The sequence below is a fragment of the Amphiprion ocellaris genome, chromosome 6 (genome assembly GCF_022539595.1).
Source record: "Amphiprion ocellaris isolate individual 3 ecotype Okinawa chromosome 6, ASM2253959v1, whole genome shotgun sequence".
Taxonomy (NCBI): Eukaryota; Metazoa; Chordata; class Actinopteri; family Pomacentridae; genus Amphiprion; species Amphiprion ocellaris.
In genome coordinates, this window is record NC_072771.1 from 26,605,275 (window position 1) to 26,621,525 (window position 16,251).

The following is a 16,251-nucleotide window of genomic DNA, read 5'->3' on the forward strand; positions in this document are numbered from 1 at the left end:
TGAAAACCTTTAATATCGGGGAGTGAAAGTAAGTTGAAATGCTTTTCATCATAAACGCACTAAACACACCTCTGTCCAGGCGTGAAAGTCACATGTGATGAGTGAGATTTTCTTACTTGTGTGTGTGTGCGTCCATGAAATGAGAGGAAAGAGTGAAGCGGAGTGAAAGGGAGAAATAAGAGAGTCTGGTAGCCAGAGGGCGGTGGCATTTCTCTCTCTCTGCGTAAACGGAGACAGTGGAGAAGGAGAGAGCGCACGGAGAGAGGAGCGGAGCTCAGTGGCGAGGCAGCAGTGGCGCTGACACGAGGGAAGGAAGGGACCCCGCGGTTATTTCAACCACCTCATCACAGCCTAACCTGCGCCTTTTCACACGGACTTAGACACCGGGACGAGAAGCTTTTACACGCAGCCTCCCCTCACATTTGGGTTTTTTATTTTTTGAGGGGGGGGACTCGGTTTGATTCACCAGCTAGATCCTTTTGGTGGTTGTGGAAGGCGGTAGGGTTCTCATTTCACCCCCCCACCGTGGACGGAGGAGTTTCTGCGTGTTTACCTATGTGCATTACGCGCCGCCTGTAATGGGTAAAAGTGGACAGAGAAGTGGAGTAGTAGCACTCGGGGGCTGCAGCTGGGTGAGAATGTGCGCCACGCCGGGGATCCTGCTTCTCCTGGTGCTGGTTCACCCAGGAGTCGGCCAAGGTAAGACGGAGAGAGAGAGCGCGTCTTCGTTCAAACGCTTTAATCACACCTCACACGTTTCAAAGTGATGGAGCTTTTTTCCCCCTCCTTCATGGTCGAGATGTGTGGCAGCGGCTGCATGCCAATTAGTAGACAGGGAGATCACGCCGAGGAGGTCCGGTTTACTTTTTCTGAGCGATATTTCCTTTTAAATTGAGTTGATTTACAGGTACTCGGCATCTTAAGGTGAAACCATGAATCCGCATTTGGTGCCGTTGAAACTCACAAGGCACGCTTCCCTACGAGATACACCTGGCTGCTTAATTTAGGGGGAGTATAGCGTTAATTCGTGCGCAAAAATGTGCCACATAAATCCGGATCTAATTGCCAAAACTCCCGAGGAACACCGGGGGACTTGGGGTCACTATCGGGAGTGAATAATACAGACATTTCTCCACCAGCACTTTCGTTTCAAATCAACTCCGAGGTCGCGGTTAAATTAAGGTGAAAACTGTGAAGGGCAGAGATTCGGAAACCACGATTAGGAGGCTGATGTCTCGTTGAAGAGCACTTCGCCAAAAAAATAAATAAAAAATTCAGGCGACGCTTCACGGCTCCGATTGGAAAACTGATCAGAAGTCTGGAAACACTCAGCCTGCCACAAGCTTCTAGGCAATCATACACATCCTAAAATCGAACAGGAGTCCGCGCAAGAAATATGCAGCAGAGCTCAGGGTGGGAAGTGAAGGTATAAAGCCACAATATCCCCGCCTCACCATCATTAAGCATCCAAAGAGAGGACGTGGCTGTGAAAATGATGAGGTGTTAGAGCTGTATCCACTATGCTACGCCCCAAGTGAAGCATAACAGGAATATTAAAGTGATATTTCTGAAGGATGGATAAAGTCACACACAAGGATGATGTTTGTCGCGGGTCCCTGGACTGAGTGGAGCCAGAATAAGCAGCCTTAACTTTCTAGCATTTTATTTTGATTGGCTGAGAGCTCTGTGAGGTTCATCATTTAACAGGATTCCTCACTGAGCGGCGGACAGCACCACTCTGACCTTCTCAGGGAGAACCTGGCCACGTTAATGTTCACCCAAAAAGAATTCATGTCTGTTTTACACAGCTGCTTGATTCACCACATTTTCTCCGTCTGTGGAAGTTTAGCCACATCATAGCAACTTTTGGTAGATTTTGCCGTTTATTAAACATCATTCTTATCACTTAAATCTTTCCCTGCCATTAAACAGCTAATATTCCAATTGAAAGCCCTCTTAAAGGATCACCTACAGTAGCTTGTCTAGGATGTAGTCTATAAATTGGTATTGACATTGCAGATTGGCCTGGGGTTTTTCGTGCAGAATTTGGGTAGTAATTGGACATGATGTTGTTGCCACCTTTCTCCCGTTGCCCTGGGGAACAACATTTCAACAACTCCCTCCAATATTCATTATAAGCGCTCTCTATTGGCTTGCCGTTAAATCAATACATTGCAATTTAGGGACACAATTTGAGTATGGTTTCACAAAACCTTGCACCTTGCCTCCAATATGGAACTCAATTTGACTTTTGTGGAGAAATCTTGTAATTGGAAATTCAAACATGAGGCTGAAACTCTTCAATCTTTTCATAATCCTGTGTGAAGTTTAGCTTTTCAATCATTTTGCCACCCCTTTTAAAAAAAATGTCTCTGCTTCTCCTCTCCTGCCTACATTTGGCTAGTCAGGTTTTTGTTTTTGGCTGTTATTTTTCCATTCTGAACAACTTAGCTTATCTCTCTGAAGCTGTGTCTTTATGTGTGAGTTAGTTGTTCCACTGAATGGGGCACAAACGCACTAACAAACGTACACAAATTTGCTTTGTCTATATAGTTGATCCTATCTGCGTATCAGTGCTGAGTTCTGTTCCTCATTCAGGTAGAGAACTTCCCTCAAAAATCCGACTGCTGTTTCAGTCTGCTGTTTGTCTCTGAATGGGAAACACAGAGTTATTCTAACCAAATGATTCTGCTGTTTATTGCTGCTCATGCATCATTGAGTGTCTTATGGCCAGTTGTTGCCTCCAGTTTTAACGCCGCTGTGGAATATGTGGTTTGGCAAGTTTAATAGCTGAGTTTGTTTTCGAGGTCATGCCTAATGATGTTCAGGATGATGGTGTTTGTGGGAATGATGCCGGCACTGCTATGGATTCAAATCTAATGATGATGAATCACAAGAACCCAGGTAGAGTTTTAAAATTTTTTTTAACCCATTGTGAGCTCGCACAATATGTTCAATCCAAGTCATTTTACTCATCACATTTTAGTCATTCACTTCTCTGCTGAGCTTTTAATTATGGCCCTTTTTTAGCTCAGCTTTGCAGCGCTACGTAGAATGAGTCTCTCGCGCACAGACACACTAATGCATGGACTGACGTGCACATACAATGAGCGGAGAGTGTTAGTTGAGATCTTCTCATGCCAGCTTGAGTGCATGTGTCTGCTTTCCCACTAAGCCCCACCCGTAAGCAGTTGGGCCTATTAAAAAGCCATTAGCTAAGCCCCCTTACATTTGATCTGGAATGAAAGGGTGTCAAGATCGCCTCTTGTTTATTATGATGACTAAGCTGCCATATATCCAGGTTCTACAACTTCAGCTGCTTATTAGATGTTAGTGCAGAACATTTGGGGTGTTTCTGCTTTATATGGCCTTGCAGTCTCAGTCGTTGCATATTCCAGAGTGCGGTTGCTGGATTCTAGTTACAGATGCTCATATTTCTGTGGCATGTTGTGCTTTGGCTCTGAAGCACACTTTTCTTTAAATCTAACACACATCTATTCGAGGCTACCTTTTTCACTTTTCTTAAAATATATTCATGAAGTACAGAGAGCTGATTGGAAGTGAAAGAATATGAAATAAATATGTGGATGTTGAAGCCTGTGTGTCTGTACAGGTGGGTGTTGGTGTGTAGGTGTGTGAATGTGTTGGTGTAGAGGTGTAAAGATGTACTGAAAGTGCTCCTGTGAGATGTGTGTGTGTGTGTGTGTGTGTGTGTGTGTGTGTGTGTGTGTGTGTGTGTGTGTGTGTGTGTGTGTGTGTGTGTGTGTGTGTGTGTGTGTATTGGTGAACTTGGCAGCTTGGGGATGGTCTCAGAGGACTCCTGTGGAGTGTGTGTATTTCTGTGTGATTGTGTACATGTGTGTGTCAACTTGGCAGTAGTGCAGTGTTCCAGCAGAGCTCACATGGTGTTTTGTTGCACGTGTGTGTACGTATGTGCGCACACACTGCATTATGATATTGCCAGAGCTCCCATGTTGTCTCCCATTATGCTCTGATCCTGTCCCATGGTGCAGCGCAGCCATCTAGGGTTCAGCGCTTGTTGGGGGACAGCTGGGAATTATTGGAACTAAATAGGCCACTTTGATTGGCTGTGCCACTCCAGCCAACGCAGTGCAATTGGTGGAGCTGGTTTTTATTTGGTAAATTTGATGGTGTTTCTGTATCAGAGGGAGAGAGGAGATAGGCAGAGTGAGAGAGGAAAAGGATGAATGGATGAAGAAGGGAGATCTCTCTGGGTGGTTTGTACTAGCTTTGATCACTCCACTAGGACTTGACAAGCTGACTGACTACCACACACACACACACACACACACATAGACACAGCATGATATTTCTGCCATCAAACAATGCTGTATTCTGTCTGCAATCTGTGTGTGTGTGTGTGTGTGTGTGTGTGTGTGAGAGAGAGAGAGTGAACTCTGTGTGCATGGTGTGTGCGTGCTTGGACAAGCGTTCATGGGAGTGTGTGAAAGGAAGTCTTTGACCGTGTCTGGGGTTGTTTTGTATAGAAGACCCTCCTGCTGCTAGCAGCAGCCTAGTGATGGCAGATTTCCCTCGCCCCCTCTGCCTTTAAAAAAAATAAAAAAATTCTTATCCCTGCTTACTCATCCGTAAATTTCATAGACTCTCACTTTAAGTGTGACCAATAATGAGACGTTTTTCCACCCACCTTTTCTCCATCTCTATCCTTTTAGTCAGTGCCCTCTGTTAGTTGCTGAATGGGTTTTACTGACCTTTTTTCGCTTCTTTCCTGTGGCCTTGGATGTCCATCCATTCATGGAGTACATTTTATGTTGCTGTGTGAAAATGCTGGAGTTCGTCTGTCCACCTACAGCTCTGTGCATTTTATATATGGTTTACTTGAAGACAGCAATTACAGCTCGGACTATTTCAAGAATCAAGAGCCTGAACTTGGGTTGTTTGTGTTGCGATAGAAAACTTTTGCGGCATGTTTTTCTTTGAGAAAGATGAAATCTGGTTTTTGAAGGAGTGCGGTTTTCAAAAGGCTGTGTCAACAAACTGCATCACACCACTTGCACCGTTTACTATCTCTCACTCTCCGCAGGGGAAAACCCGGGATGGAACATAAGAATGCATTGCTGTGTGTGATTGTGTGCGTTTGTGTCTATGAGTGTGCGTGTTTACTAGAGAGACAGGCTGGCTAGAGAAAAGAATAAAAAGAGAAAGCTAAATGTTCTGAAACTGATTCCCAGCGTCTCCTGCTGTTAGGCCTAATTCCTTCTAGAGTTTCATGTAAAGATCTGGAATTATGAATTTTTCATGGCCTGTGAAACCTAAGGCCTCATTTGGTGCTCTCATTTCCAGGCTTTTTGTTTTAGTTAGTTGTGAGTGTGTGTGTGTGTGTGTGTGTGTGGGGTGGTTGTACTGAGAAAAAGGCATTTGTTCCCAATCAATGGCCTACTATATAGTTCCCACTGGTCCCATGCAGTCCTGCACTGCAAAAAATTACAAGCCTATTTTAGCATTTTTATCTTTAAGGTTGGGTTATTATGCTACACTGTAAGATAAAACACATTTAAAAATCATAACGGACTATTGTGGTAAATGGACAACTTTTTTTCCTAATTGCTAGGAAAAGATCATTATCATAGGGTGCCTAAAAGTTAAAAATTTGTTTAGTTAGGCTAAGATAAATTCTCTTGTTGTCAATTTTACAGCAGGCTCCAAGAAGAAACTCTGTGGCTCTGATCTCCAGAGTAAACAGTTGGACTTTGTGAATCGCTGCCACCGAGTGCCAGGCCACAGATTTCTGTGCTGTTGTCCATCGTCTCAGTTCCTCTCTCTTGTAATTTGTCCCCATTTCTCTCTGTGACTCTATTTCTCATTTTCTCTGTCCCGCTTTTGTCTCTCCCATCTGCTACCTCTGGCATTCTGTTTGCCTTTTTACTTTTTAGCTCTTTTAATTTAAAAAAAAAAAAAATTTCTTCCTCTGCTGCTGTCTCTCCCCACTCTGTCGCTTTCTCTACTTAGATTTACACTGTTTAATTAGAGTGTAGCCAAAACAGTGGACATATTGTTGTGCTTCTGAACAGGGCCCATGAGCAGCAGGACATTTTGTGTTTGTGTATGTGTGTGTGTGTTTGGACACCAAAGCTCATCAGTCAGCCAGAGGGAGGGAGGTTTGCCGACACATTCACACACACATGTATGGATCCAATACAGATAGATGGAAGTGAGGTGGAAGGGAAGAAGGCAAGAGACAGGTAGAGAAATGGAGCTCCGCACCATGCCAGCTGCTCTCCATGGAAATCTCGCCCTGTATCTCTTTGTTTTAAGGCCTCGCCTCTGTCCGCAGCCGGCAGCTTAGGCTTTTCATGGTCTATATTTTCTTTTTATTTGATACCGTAAAACCCCCAGTAAATAGCGCTGGTTGGTTTATTTGCTTCAGAAAAGACAAGCAGCAAGCAGCACTTATTGGAGACAAGCGATTATGGGCGACACTTTTTTTCTCCTTCTCTTTGTGTGAAAAACCAACTTCTGCCTCTTCAGCTTAATCCACCGTCCCTTCCTGTGTCTGTCTCTGACACTTTGTCTGGATTCATGCCAAAGCACCAGTCTGCTGCATCTCCAGATTTTTTGCTGGTGGCACTCATATTACAGGCAGACTTCAAACTTGAGATGTATGTATATATATATATATTTTTTTTTACATTATATTCCCAGATGTCTGCAGTGCTAAAATTTATAAGATGCTGCATTGCACAGGTGTCACTCCTCAAACACACAGATACAAGGACAACACACTTGTACATATGTGTGCTCTCTTTCGACAGAACATTTCCTCGAGGGCAGACACACGACCAGCAGATGGGCGTTGGGTGTTTTGGCCGAGTGGCGTGTTTGTGTGTTGGAGCAAGAGAGTCTTATTTGTGTCACCATGAATATGTAATTAAGCCGCCATTGAGAAAAGACGGCGTGCCGCAACAGGGGGTCCATGAGGCAGGGACCTGGGCCCTTTTTGTATCCGCTGAAAGCTTGTTATGTGCATTGTCCTGTATTACTGAGAGAGTGAGAAAGAAAGAGGAGAGCAAATATACAAAGTTTGAAGCAGAAGGGAAATGGTGAAAGAGAGTGAACTAGGAGAGAAAGGGAAGAAAAAGACAAAGGAGAAGGTGTTTTTCTTTCTTTTTTTTGGTGAATTTGACATTCACGCTCCTTTTTGATTGGAAACAAAGCCGCACTGTAAAAGCCCATTCAACTCCTGGTTGAGTGCGGAGAGAGGATTGGGGAGAGGAGGAGGAGGAGGAGAAGGAGGGAGGGAGAAACGGGCTGAGTAGCATTTGGAAGCTGCCTGAAGGATTAGTCTTTCTCTTCTTCATGTCTTTCACTACTACATTCTCTCTTCTTTTGTTACTCTGTGTTTTTTTTTTATCTCCTGCTCTCCTTTTTCAAATCCCCCTGTTTCCTACCAGTTTTTCCCTGTTTTTCGCCCTTTCTTGCTCCCCGAGTTCAGCCCCTCGCTCCCTCAACCCCAACAGTAACTCTTTTCTTTTCCCCGCTCTCTCTCTTTCTGTGCCAAAACTGTCTGGTAATCTAGTGGTCCATCTGAAGGAATACGCGAAAACCTGAAACCATAATTACTATAATCACCTCTAAAAGTTTTACCTCTTCAGCTTACGTCTGCATTTTGCACATGTGCATGCACACAAACCAGCACACAAACACATAAGAGTTACGCCTGTTTTGAAAGAGTACATTGTAATTCAGTAGGATGCCATGAAAAAGAGGATTTAGCATGTGTTGTAAAAAGGTTTTTGGTTGCCTGTTTTCCTGCTGCAGGCATGATGTAATTTACTGTACTGTTCCCTGTGTAGAAGTAGGAAAAACAAGGGCGTAACACACACATACACACACACACACACACAGGCCAGAACGCACAAAAACACCAAAGTAATTCAGGTTGTTATGTGTATGATTGGTACAAAGGTGCACATGTACAAACACACTCTGCACAATAGACATCCATATAGTACTGTAAGTCCATTCACTTATTTTGGCTCCACACCAATGTAATAACAAACCTGGTATATTTTACTCTGCGGGTGACAAGATTACGTGTAAGCAGTTTACTTTGATTCATTTGAACACAGCTTTTCTAAGTGGCTAATGAATATGGGCAGTACTTTGCTGACAAGGCGTGTTTTATGTGTCCTGTGTGTGCGTGTGCATGTGGATGAAATATCACATTGTTATTTTCCAGAATTATCCATGCACACAGCATTTTTTTTCTTTCCCCCTCCCGCCCAAGAGGAGCACAGGTAGGAAGGCACTGTAGGTGGAGAGCAGAGAGAGAATAATGACTCTTCACTGTAAATTTTGCTTCCTGAAATATTTTGCTCTTTAGGGAAAACATGCTCATAGAAGGAGAAATCAGTCAGAGAAATGTTGAGCAAGTGGAAGTTAGAAAGATAAAGTGACTTGGATATTGGGACAATAAGTGCGGGAGAGATTGCAGAGATGATAATTAATTACAGTTCTCGGAGAGACAGAAGTGATCTGATAAAACACTAAAAACATTGCGGCCACTTAATCTGTTTTAGGGTTATGATTACAGCAAGCAGCAACTATAACTTGAGGCTGCAGCCAGTGCAGAAGTAGCTTAAATTATCACGCCTCTGATGGCTACTAGATGTTAAGTCCTAAGAAGTGGCCAGTTTCAGTTGACTTCCATTTAAAAAGCATCCACATCTCTTCAGAAATCCTAAATAAATTTATAAAAAATTCCAACCAGTCGTTATGGTTTGAGTTGCTAATTTAGGCTGTCTGAAAACTGTGCCCATTGCCATTATGGAAAAATTACTGCTCTGTTAATAACGTGAAGGTTTCAAGTGGCTGTCAGTTGAAAGTATGACTTTTTGAGTTTCTACTTAAAGAATAAAATTACTTTCATATAGTTATGCATTTTCCATTATTGTTTTTGAATAAGGTATGAGAATAACAAGAAACCCCACAGGATGCTGTCACGCAACTGAAGTGTTTGTACTTCATCATGCTAGCCTACCTCTTAACACAATACAGCTCACGTAGCTAGCAGTAGCCTATGTAGTTTCTGAGAAAGTGCAGCCTGTTTCCATAGTTTGAAAAGCAACTCCCCACGCACCTTGTTTGGAAGGTCCTGCCTCCAAACAGAAAACATGGCGGTAGTCATAAGCTATAACTCTTGGCTTTAAATTGGCCCCAGTGTAAACCAATGAGTAATGTCACACCTCGCTACTTCCATCTTTGTATAATAGGATATTGATTAGCTTTATGGTCAGGTTAAAGGTTTGGGCCTCTAGAGGTCCGGAATGAAGATATGGTCTACTCCCTTAATTTAAATGAGCTTGAGAGTAAGGTGTAAGTGGCTCATTGTCAGATAATGAGAACAAAAGACAGCTGTGTAACTGCTGTGAAGATAAGACCAGGCTGTTTTTGACCAGAACCAAATGAAGCTGTTTTTCAATTAAATATCAAAGGGAGAAAAAAAAGGATGGTGTAGTACCTGGTGCAGCGCTGGCCTCCAGTTTTTATTGTGTGTGTGTGTGCGTGTGTGTTTTATAGTTTGTATGCACCAGTGGATGCTTATACCCGACTGCACAGGAACCTCAGGGGACTTGTGTCAATGTGAGGACAAAAATCTAAAATTTAAGTCCCCATGGTAGAGATTGTTTTTGGAGGGTTAGGACTTGTTTAGGGTTGAGGTAATGATGTTAAGGTGAAGTTTGGGAGAATGCATGAGTTAGACTTCTTGTGTTACACCTCACTCTCTCTCTCTCTCTCTGTGTGTGTGTCTTACATTGGCCGGGGTTAAGTGATAAACCTGAACTTCTTACAAATTCAGCCTGATTTTGTTCCAAAGTAGAACTAGCTCTGGGCTAAAGACAGTTAGCTGGCTTGATATTAAAGCAGAGTAATGACTTAGCCTGTCCTTGTTTTGGACTAATAGAGCTTATTGTTGTCTGTTAGGAAAGTTGGTCTGTGTTACACTGAGTCAGAGTCTCCAGTTCTGCACAGGATGTGAAAAAGATGCATCAGTTCATTGACTACAAGTTGGGTTGCTTTTGTCAAGTCAAGTCTATGAAAAAGAAAAGATAAAGTAAGTTCATTCAGTACTTGTTGCCTGGTGAGATTGTGGTGGACAAATTGGATATTTTTCTCCCAGAGGTTACCGTTTTACATTATGATGGTGTACATGTCATACTTTGTGTTTCATAACATGATTTTTGAACGTATTTGCATTTGTTTGGTGTGGAGAGCTTGCTTTGTCATTCCTATCGGGAAATTACTTTGTTATTGAGTAAAATGAAAGAGGTGCAATATGGATAAAAATAGCAGATCACCTGGGTAGTAGGATCATATTTATGGGGAACGTACACTGCACCTTTGAATGAAAAGATATGTAAGACGTTTGGAACAATCTACCTGCCAAATACCTTTGAAAACTGGACGTATACTGTATATATGCATAATTGATGCTTAAAAAAAAAAATAAAAAAAAAATAAATATATATATATATATATATATATATATATATATATATATATATATATATTTTTTTTTTTTTTTTTTAAGAGAAAATTTTACTGAGGTTCATCACATTAACTTTTTGATTCATTTTTTTAAATTTTATTTTTACTATATAAAGCCTTTACCTAGTTGCTTAAAGAAATCCAGGGGTCAACTGCTCATTGCCAACTTTAGAAAGCACTGAGTCAGCAGCTTGTGGAGATAGTCAGATATTACTTTTTTGGGAAATACTGTCCATAAAGAGGCTTAAAATTAAATGGGGTGATGATGAGGTCAGTGGATGAAGGGTTTACACTTGTTTTGACTGATTGAGAGATTTAAAATCTTCTCTCCTACAGTGTCTCACCAACCTCCAAGTGAAAGTCAGTTTTTATCATGGGTATTCAACACTGTGACTCAGCAGCTCGGCTATAAAAATACAGACCTACTGACTTGTTTTGTTCCGTTGTTTATACCATGTTTGTGCTATGCTTTGTTTTCATTGATTTCCCTCCCACACAGACTTTGCGTGTTCAGGTCCATGCATGTGTATGTGTGTGTGCACGTGTGTGTGCTAACTCGGTAGCGCTGCTCCAGTGAGCCCTCCAGCTATATGGGCTGTATCATCTTACAACATTTATTCCTGTAGATTAAAAGACTATAACAACAACAAAACAACCTTTAGATTGACCTTTGGATTGAAAAATGTCTCTCACTTTTACTCTCCTTTCTATTCCCTCTGCTTCTGGTATTTTGTATTTCCATCCCCAAGAGTATCCATGAAGTTGAAGTTCCACTTGGCTGCCAGTATTTTGGTGAATGTTTCTGATCAAAGGACAGAAATACTGGGTTTAGTCTTCTCGTGTATATGCAATATGATGTAAATTAAAGAAATGCTCTATGTTGTCACTTACTGTCTTGAAAACAATTCTGTTTTGAAACTCTAAATTAGCACATGGACATTACTGGTTGAAGTGATGGCATTATGACATTTTTTGCTCATTACTGATGACTAATATTTACCTATTGCCTATGACAGACTTTTTAAAATTACAAATTTTATTGCACACCTGACACCAAGCACAAAATGTAAAACTCTACTGTAATGCTTCATTGCTTCAGTCAGGGATTTAAACTCCCCTTCTTCAGTCCTGCATTTTTTATCATCACACATCCTTAAAAAGCATCAACACTTTAAATTTAAATCAAAGATGGACTATATCTGACTCGTTACTCATGAAGCACTGAGGTGTCACATCATTATCTCTGCTCTGGTAGGATGGAAACTGGGACCCCTTGCTGCCATCTGACAGCTGATGAAATCGAGATGTAATTTTACATGGGAGTCACAGGCAGACACACATATTCTTTATCTGAGAAAATTGGAATGGGGCAGCATGAAGAAGTTAAACAATGCCAGAGATAAATTTGATGTCAGAAATGAAAGTAACTGACAGTTTCATCTTTCAAATTATAGAGGTTTATAATTTTGTATTTCTTATGCTGCTGCATGTTGCTGCAGTGTTTAGCATTTCATCCCACAGCACGAAGGTTCTGGGTTCAAACCAGTTGGTTGGCTGAGACCTTTCTGTTTGGAGTTTTTATGTTCTCCCTGTGCCTGCATGGGGTTTTGTCTCTGTTCTTCAGCTCCCTCCCACAAAGACATTCGTTGTATGTTAACTGATCATAGTTAAGGGTGTGCGTGACTGACCGTCTTGGTATTAGGAATGTGATTAACCAGCAGTCTGCCTAGTGTCAGCTGGAGCAGGATCCAGCCCCCTGCAACCCTCGATGGGATAAAGTAGGTGCAATAAATGTAATACATAATATATTAGTATATTGGATGGATGGATTGGAACCCACTGAAGCAAAAAAGTGCAACAACTGGGATAGTTTCCTGATCTTAGCTAGTCTTTTATCAAAGAATTCACAGTGCTGCTTTGATGTCGTGAACAACTTAGTCAGTAATGAGGAACACTGTTTTACTCTGTCTGGAGCAGCGCTGCTTTTAATCAAGAGCGTGTGTGTATTGGTGTTCTCCCAACATCATTTAGCCCTAATGAATAACTACATTTTATTTAATTCCATCTTATTTTTGGTTGGTTACAGCATTGAAGTTGTTCGTCTTTTTCTTGCATTATAGCACTTATGGTCCACTATCGCTTTCCCTGATAAAAGGATCAAACTGCCACTGCAGATGATTCAATTCAAATTAAAAGTTTATGCTTAAGAGGCAATGTCAGCACTTTATACCCACAAATAGAGTTTTACTTATTTTGATGCTGTGTTGATTTTATAAATAAAACCTTTTCCCCATACTTAAGAAACTCAATTCTATGCTTGTCAAATTAAAATATAGCCTGTTTTGTATTTGGACATTTTGGCCTGAGCAGCTTTTTGTGAATGCAGACCCCCACTGTGGCTTTTGGATCTTGATACAGTTTTTGGGGCAAACACACACTTTGTACTGATTAGCTCTCATTTTGCTGAAATAATGGAAAATATGTTCAAAAATGTGAACGTTTCTTCACAGTACTGTAGTCCACTATTTAATGAAATGCATCAAAAGACCACAGTGACACACAGGTGTTTCATGACTAGGAGAGTGTTTTACACATGCTCAACTCGGACTGATATTTCTACTTCTTTTCTTTGCCTTTCTATTCGTCTGCTGCCATCATCATCATATCCCCGAGGCACAGCTGGTGTAGTGGTGCAGTAACGGTTTTTCGAACACAAACTGGCTCAGTGTCCAATGACATGTGGCTCAATTGGCACACCAGTACTTCGATAACACACACATACACACCCGCACACACACTAAGGGACAAGTGTCTCAGCCCCGTTCAACACTAGCATACAAGGGGGGTTTCCAGTCAGGGCAGCCAACATGCACGCACACACACACACACACACACACACACACACACACACACACACACACACACACACACACACACACGCACAATGGCACTGAATGGTTAGTTTGGCAGTTAAAGTAGCAGTGTGGATAGACACTGTGTCTCCATATGCAGTAGCTGTTGTGTTCTTGGCAGGTTTTTGTTATATCCTGTCACTCTCTTGGACCACGTCTGATATTTTGGCAGTTGGAGTTTCAGAAAAGCGGGAAAAGCCACCTGTATACTTGTAGCAATTCATTATCCCCATTATCCTCACAAAATGCACAACTCTCAGTGTAACTGCCTTTGTACCAGTTTTGCTTATTTGTGAGCTATCAAGGTCAATGAGAGATAGTCTGTATGTGTATATTAAATTCAATATATATACAGTTGTTATGCAGGTTTTCACTGTTTGAGTTTTAGGTTTTGTGACAAATCAATGGAACTTTCTGAACAAAATTTGTGACTGTCCCTTTTGTGTCTTCTAATAATTACAATTCAAAGTCAGTTAAAACACTAATTGTTAATAATGCTGGCATTATGATCAGGCCATTTATTTCCATGCTGATATATTCTAGTGAGCCAGTGCTGCTGAATATTGTGCATCTTTCTCCAAGTATCTCCATCCTCATCCAAGTTTAATAACCACTAACCATTTCTCCACTTCATGCATGAACCTCAGATAAATTGGTTGCAACTGTACCAGCTGCACACAATCGTAACACTGTTGCCTACTTGTTGAAATATACTTCATGGAATGTACTGTGTGGCAAGTGGCCATCTGTAAACCATATATTTTGCATTTGGGCCAATGACATCATATGTATGGGGTTACTTTTTCTTAGGGCAGATGAATGAGCACAAGTCTTATGTCATAGAGTCATAGCACGGTTATTTCTCCACATCAAAAGAACATGAAATAAGTGTCTGTGAGCCACTCTGTTTTCTCAGCATGCTGTCCATCTCTGTTCTTCTTTTACATTGTCTTGCGTCTGCTTCTTCTTCACTCCCTCTCATCTTTCTCCGCTTCAGCCCGAGTTTCTTCCCTTCTCTCCTGTCTTCCTTCCTTCTTTCCTTCCTGGGGGAAGGGGAGATTTAAACTTTGAACAAAAGACAGAAGGAAGAAAACTTTGCAGAAACATTTGAAGTGTTTTTCCCCCTTCTCTGTTCTGAGAAATGTCATCCACACCCAAGGAACAGTTTCAAAAGAAGCAGAAAGTAGCTGACTAAAGCCAGACAATGCCCACAGCTCCCTCTAGCTCCTCCAAATCCTTGTATTGTTGCTGTGGTTATTTGTGTTGCTTCTTCCTCTGGGCCCCTCCAGGGTTTTGGTTTATCTCTGCTCACTGCTGAGGTCTTGTCAGAAAATGAGGGCAGGGCTGCCGTTTTGGCCTCAGGTCAACTTGCAACTCACAAAAGTTTATCTTTAGTTTGAAAATGAACTGAAACTCACAGCTAATGACAAACATCAGTTTTGAGTGCCTCTTTTTCTGACTTTGTAGATGCATCTGCATTGGTTTGTGATATTATTTCAGTGGTGGTGAGCTAAAGGAGGAACACTGACACAGTTCTACAGAAATCATCACCTGCTCAACAGGTAGCAACAAGTCACTCATCTCGAATTTCATCTAAAACAAAACCAATGTTGACAGTTCTGCACAATTTAATGAAATATTCCACAGAATATTGCCTTCTGTGATTGTGATTGTCAATAGATTGTTGCTCATTAATATTTATTTTCTTTAATTAAGCAAAAGCCAGTGATTGGAAGCTTAGCGCTATTAAGTTTAAGGGTTTAAGTGCAATTTTTGTCACTTGCCATTTAATCCCTAGCTGGAAGACACCCATGTTGCAAGATTCAGAGGAAAAGAGCAGTCCTCACCTTCCCAGAATAGTTTTCTTCTCACTGTGCTGTTGTAGAGTTTAGTTTAAGTCCCTCAAGCTTTTACTTCCATCACTTTTGGTCCTCAGAAGTGAGGCGGGGAGGTGTGTCCGATGAATTATTTACAGAGCCCAGAGTTAAGATAACAAAATGCTGTAGCGTTTCAGACAGGCTGGTGCCATTAGTGTTATGCAGACTGTGTAGTGACCTAAGCGTTAGAGAATCAACTTTTACAGAAGTCCTAATGTCATAAATTACATCTTAGAGGATCTGTCATTTGAAATTACAGAAAACATATTTTCTCAAGTGGTGTCTTGTTTTGGTCTATTTACCCACATTTAAACATCTGTGTCTCAGATGTTTTAGTTCCATGCAATGCACAGATTTTTATAATTTACAACAAATCCCACGAACACTTGGAGTATTACCCCTCTGACATTTGAAGTATTTTTCAAGAAAATGTCAAATGGTTTTAGCAGTGTCAGGCTGAAAGGAAGGGGTCACTGATGAAAAACAAAGACACGACACTTCCGAAAAAGGCTCAAGTTCAAAAGGTGCCTCAGAATTAAAGTGTTATTTCAGGCCTTGGACCCTCTATTTTGCCAAAAGTCAATACTCGAAACAAGACCCTCTAATCTGTGGAAACAAAACAGATAGTATTCAGGTTTTGTGGACCAAGTGTTGCAACCAGTTTGTATAGAAGAAAATCAATCAAGGCAGATTTACCGTCTCTCTCATGTCGGATACGTAGAATTGGTTAACGCGCTCGCACAGACACACACAGACATACACACAGACATACACACACACACACACACATACACACACACATACACACACATCCACGCATGCACACACACTTGTCTCCGAGGTCTACTTAAGTGGACATTTAATCATCAAGGACTTTTTCCTGCTGGCTGCTCCACTGAGCAGGTCAGACACACATGCAGGCACACACATTG

General features: G+C 41.5%; 1 protein-coding gene across 2 annotated transcripts in view; it reads left to right on the forward strand.

Moving 5' to 3' along the window:
- The first annotated feature begins 223 nt into the window (after positions 1-223).
- Positions 224-16,251, forward strand: part of unc5ca (unc-5 netrin receptor Ca) — a 193,514-nt gene continuing 177,486 nt past the window's right edge. The window contains exon 1 of one of the 2 annotated variants that reach the window (XM_023280866.3): positions 224-699. In XM_023280866.3, the coding sequence (XP_023136634.1) occupies positions 579-699 (121 nt within the window). In that variant the 5' untranslated portion in view covers positions 224-578. The remainder of the gene's footprint in view (positions 700-16,251) is intronic. The other variant, XM_023280867.3, reaches the window with a different exon arrangement.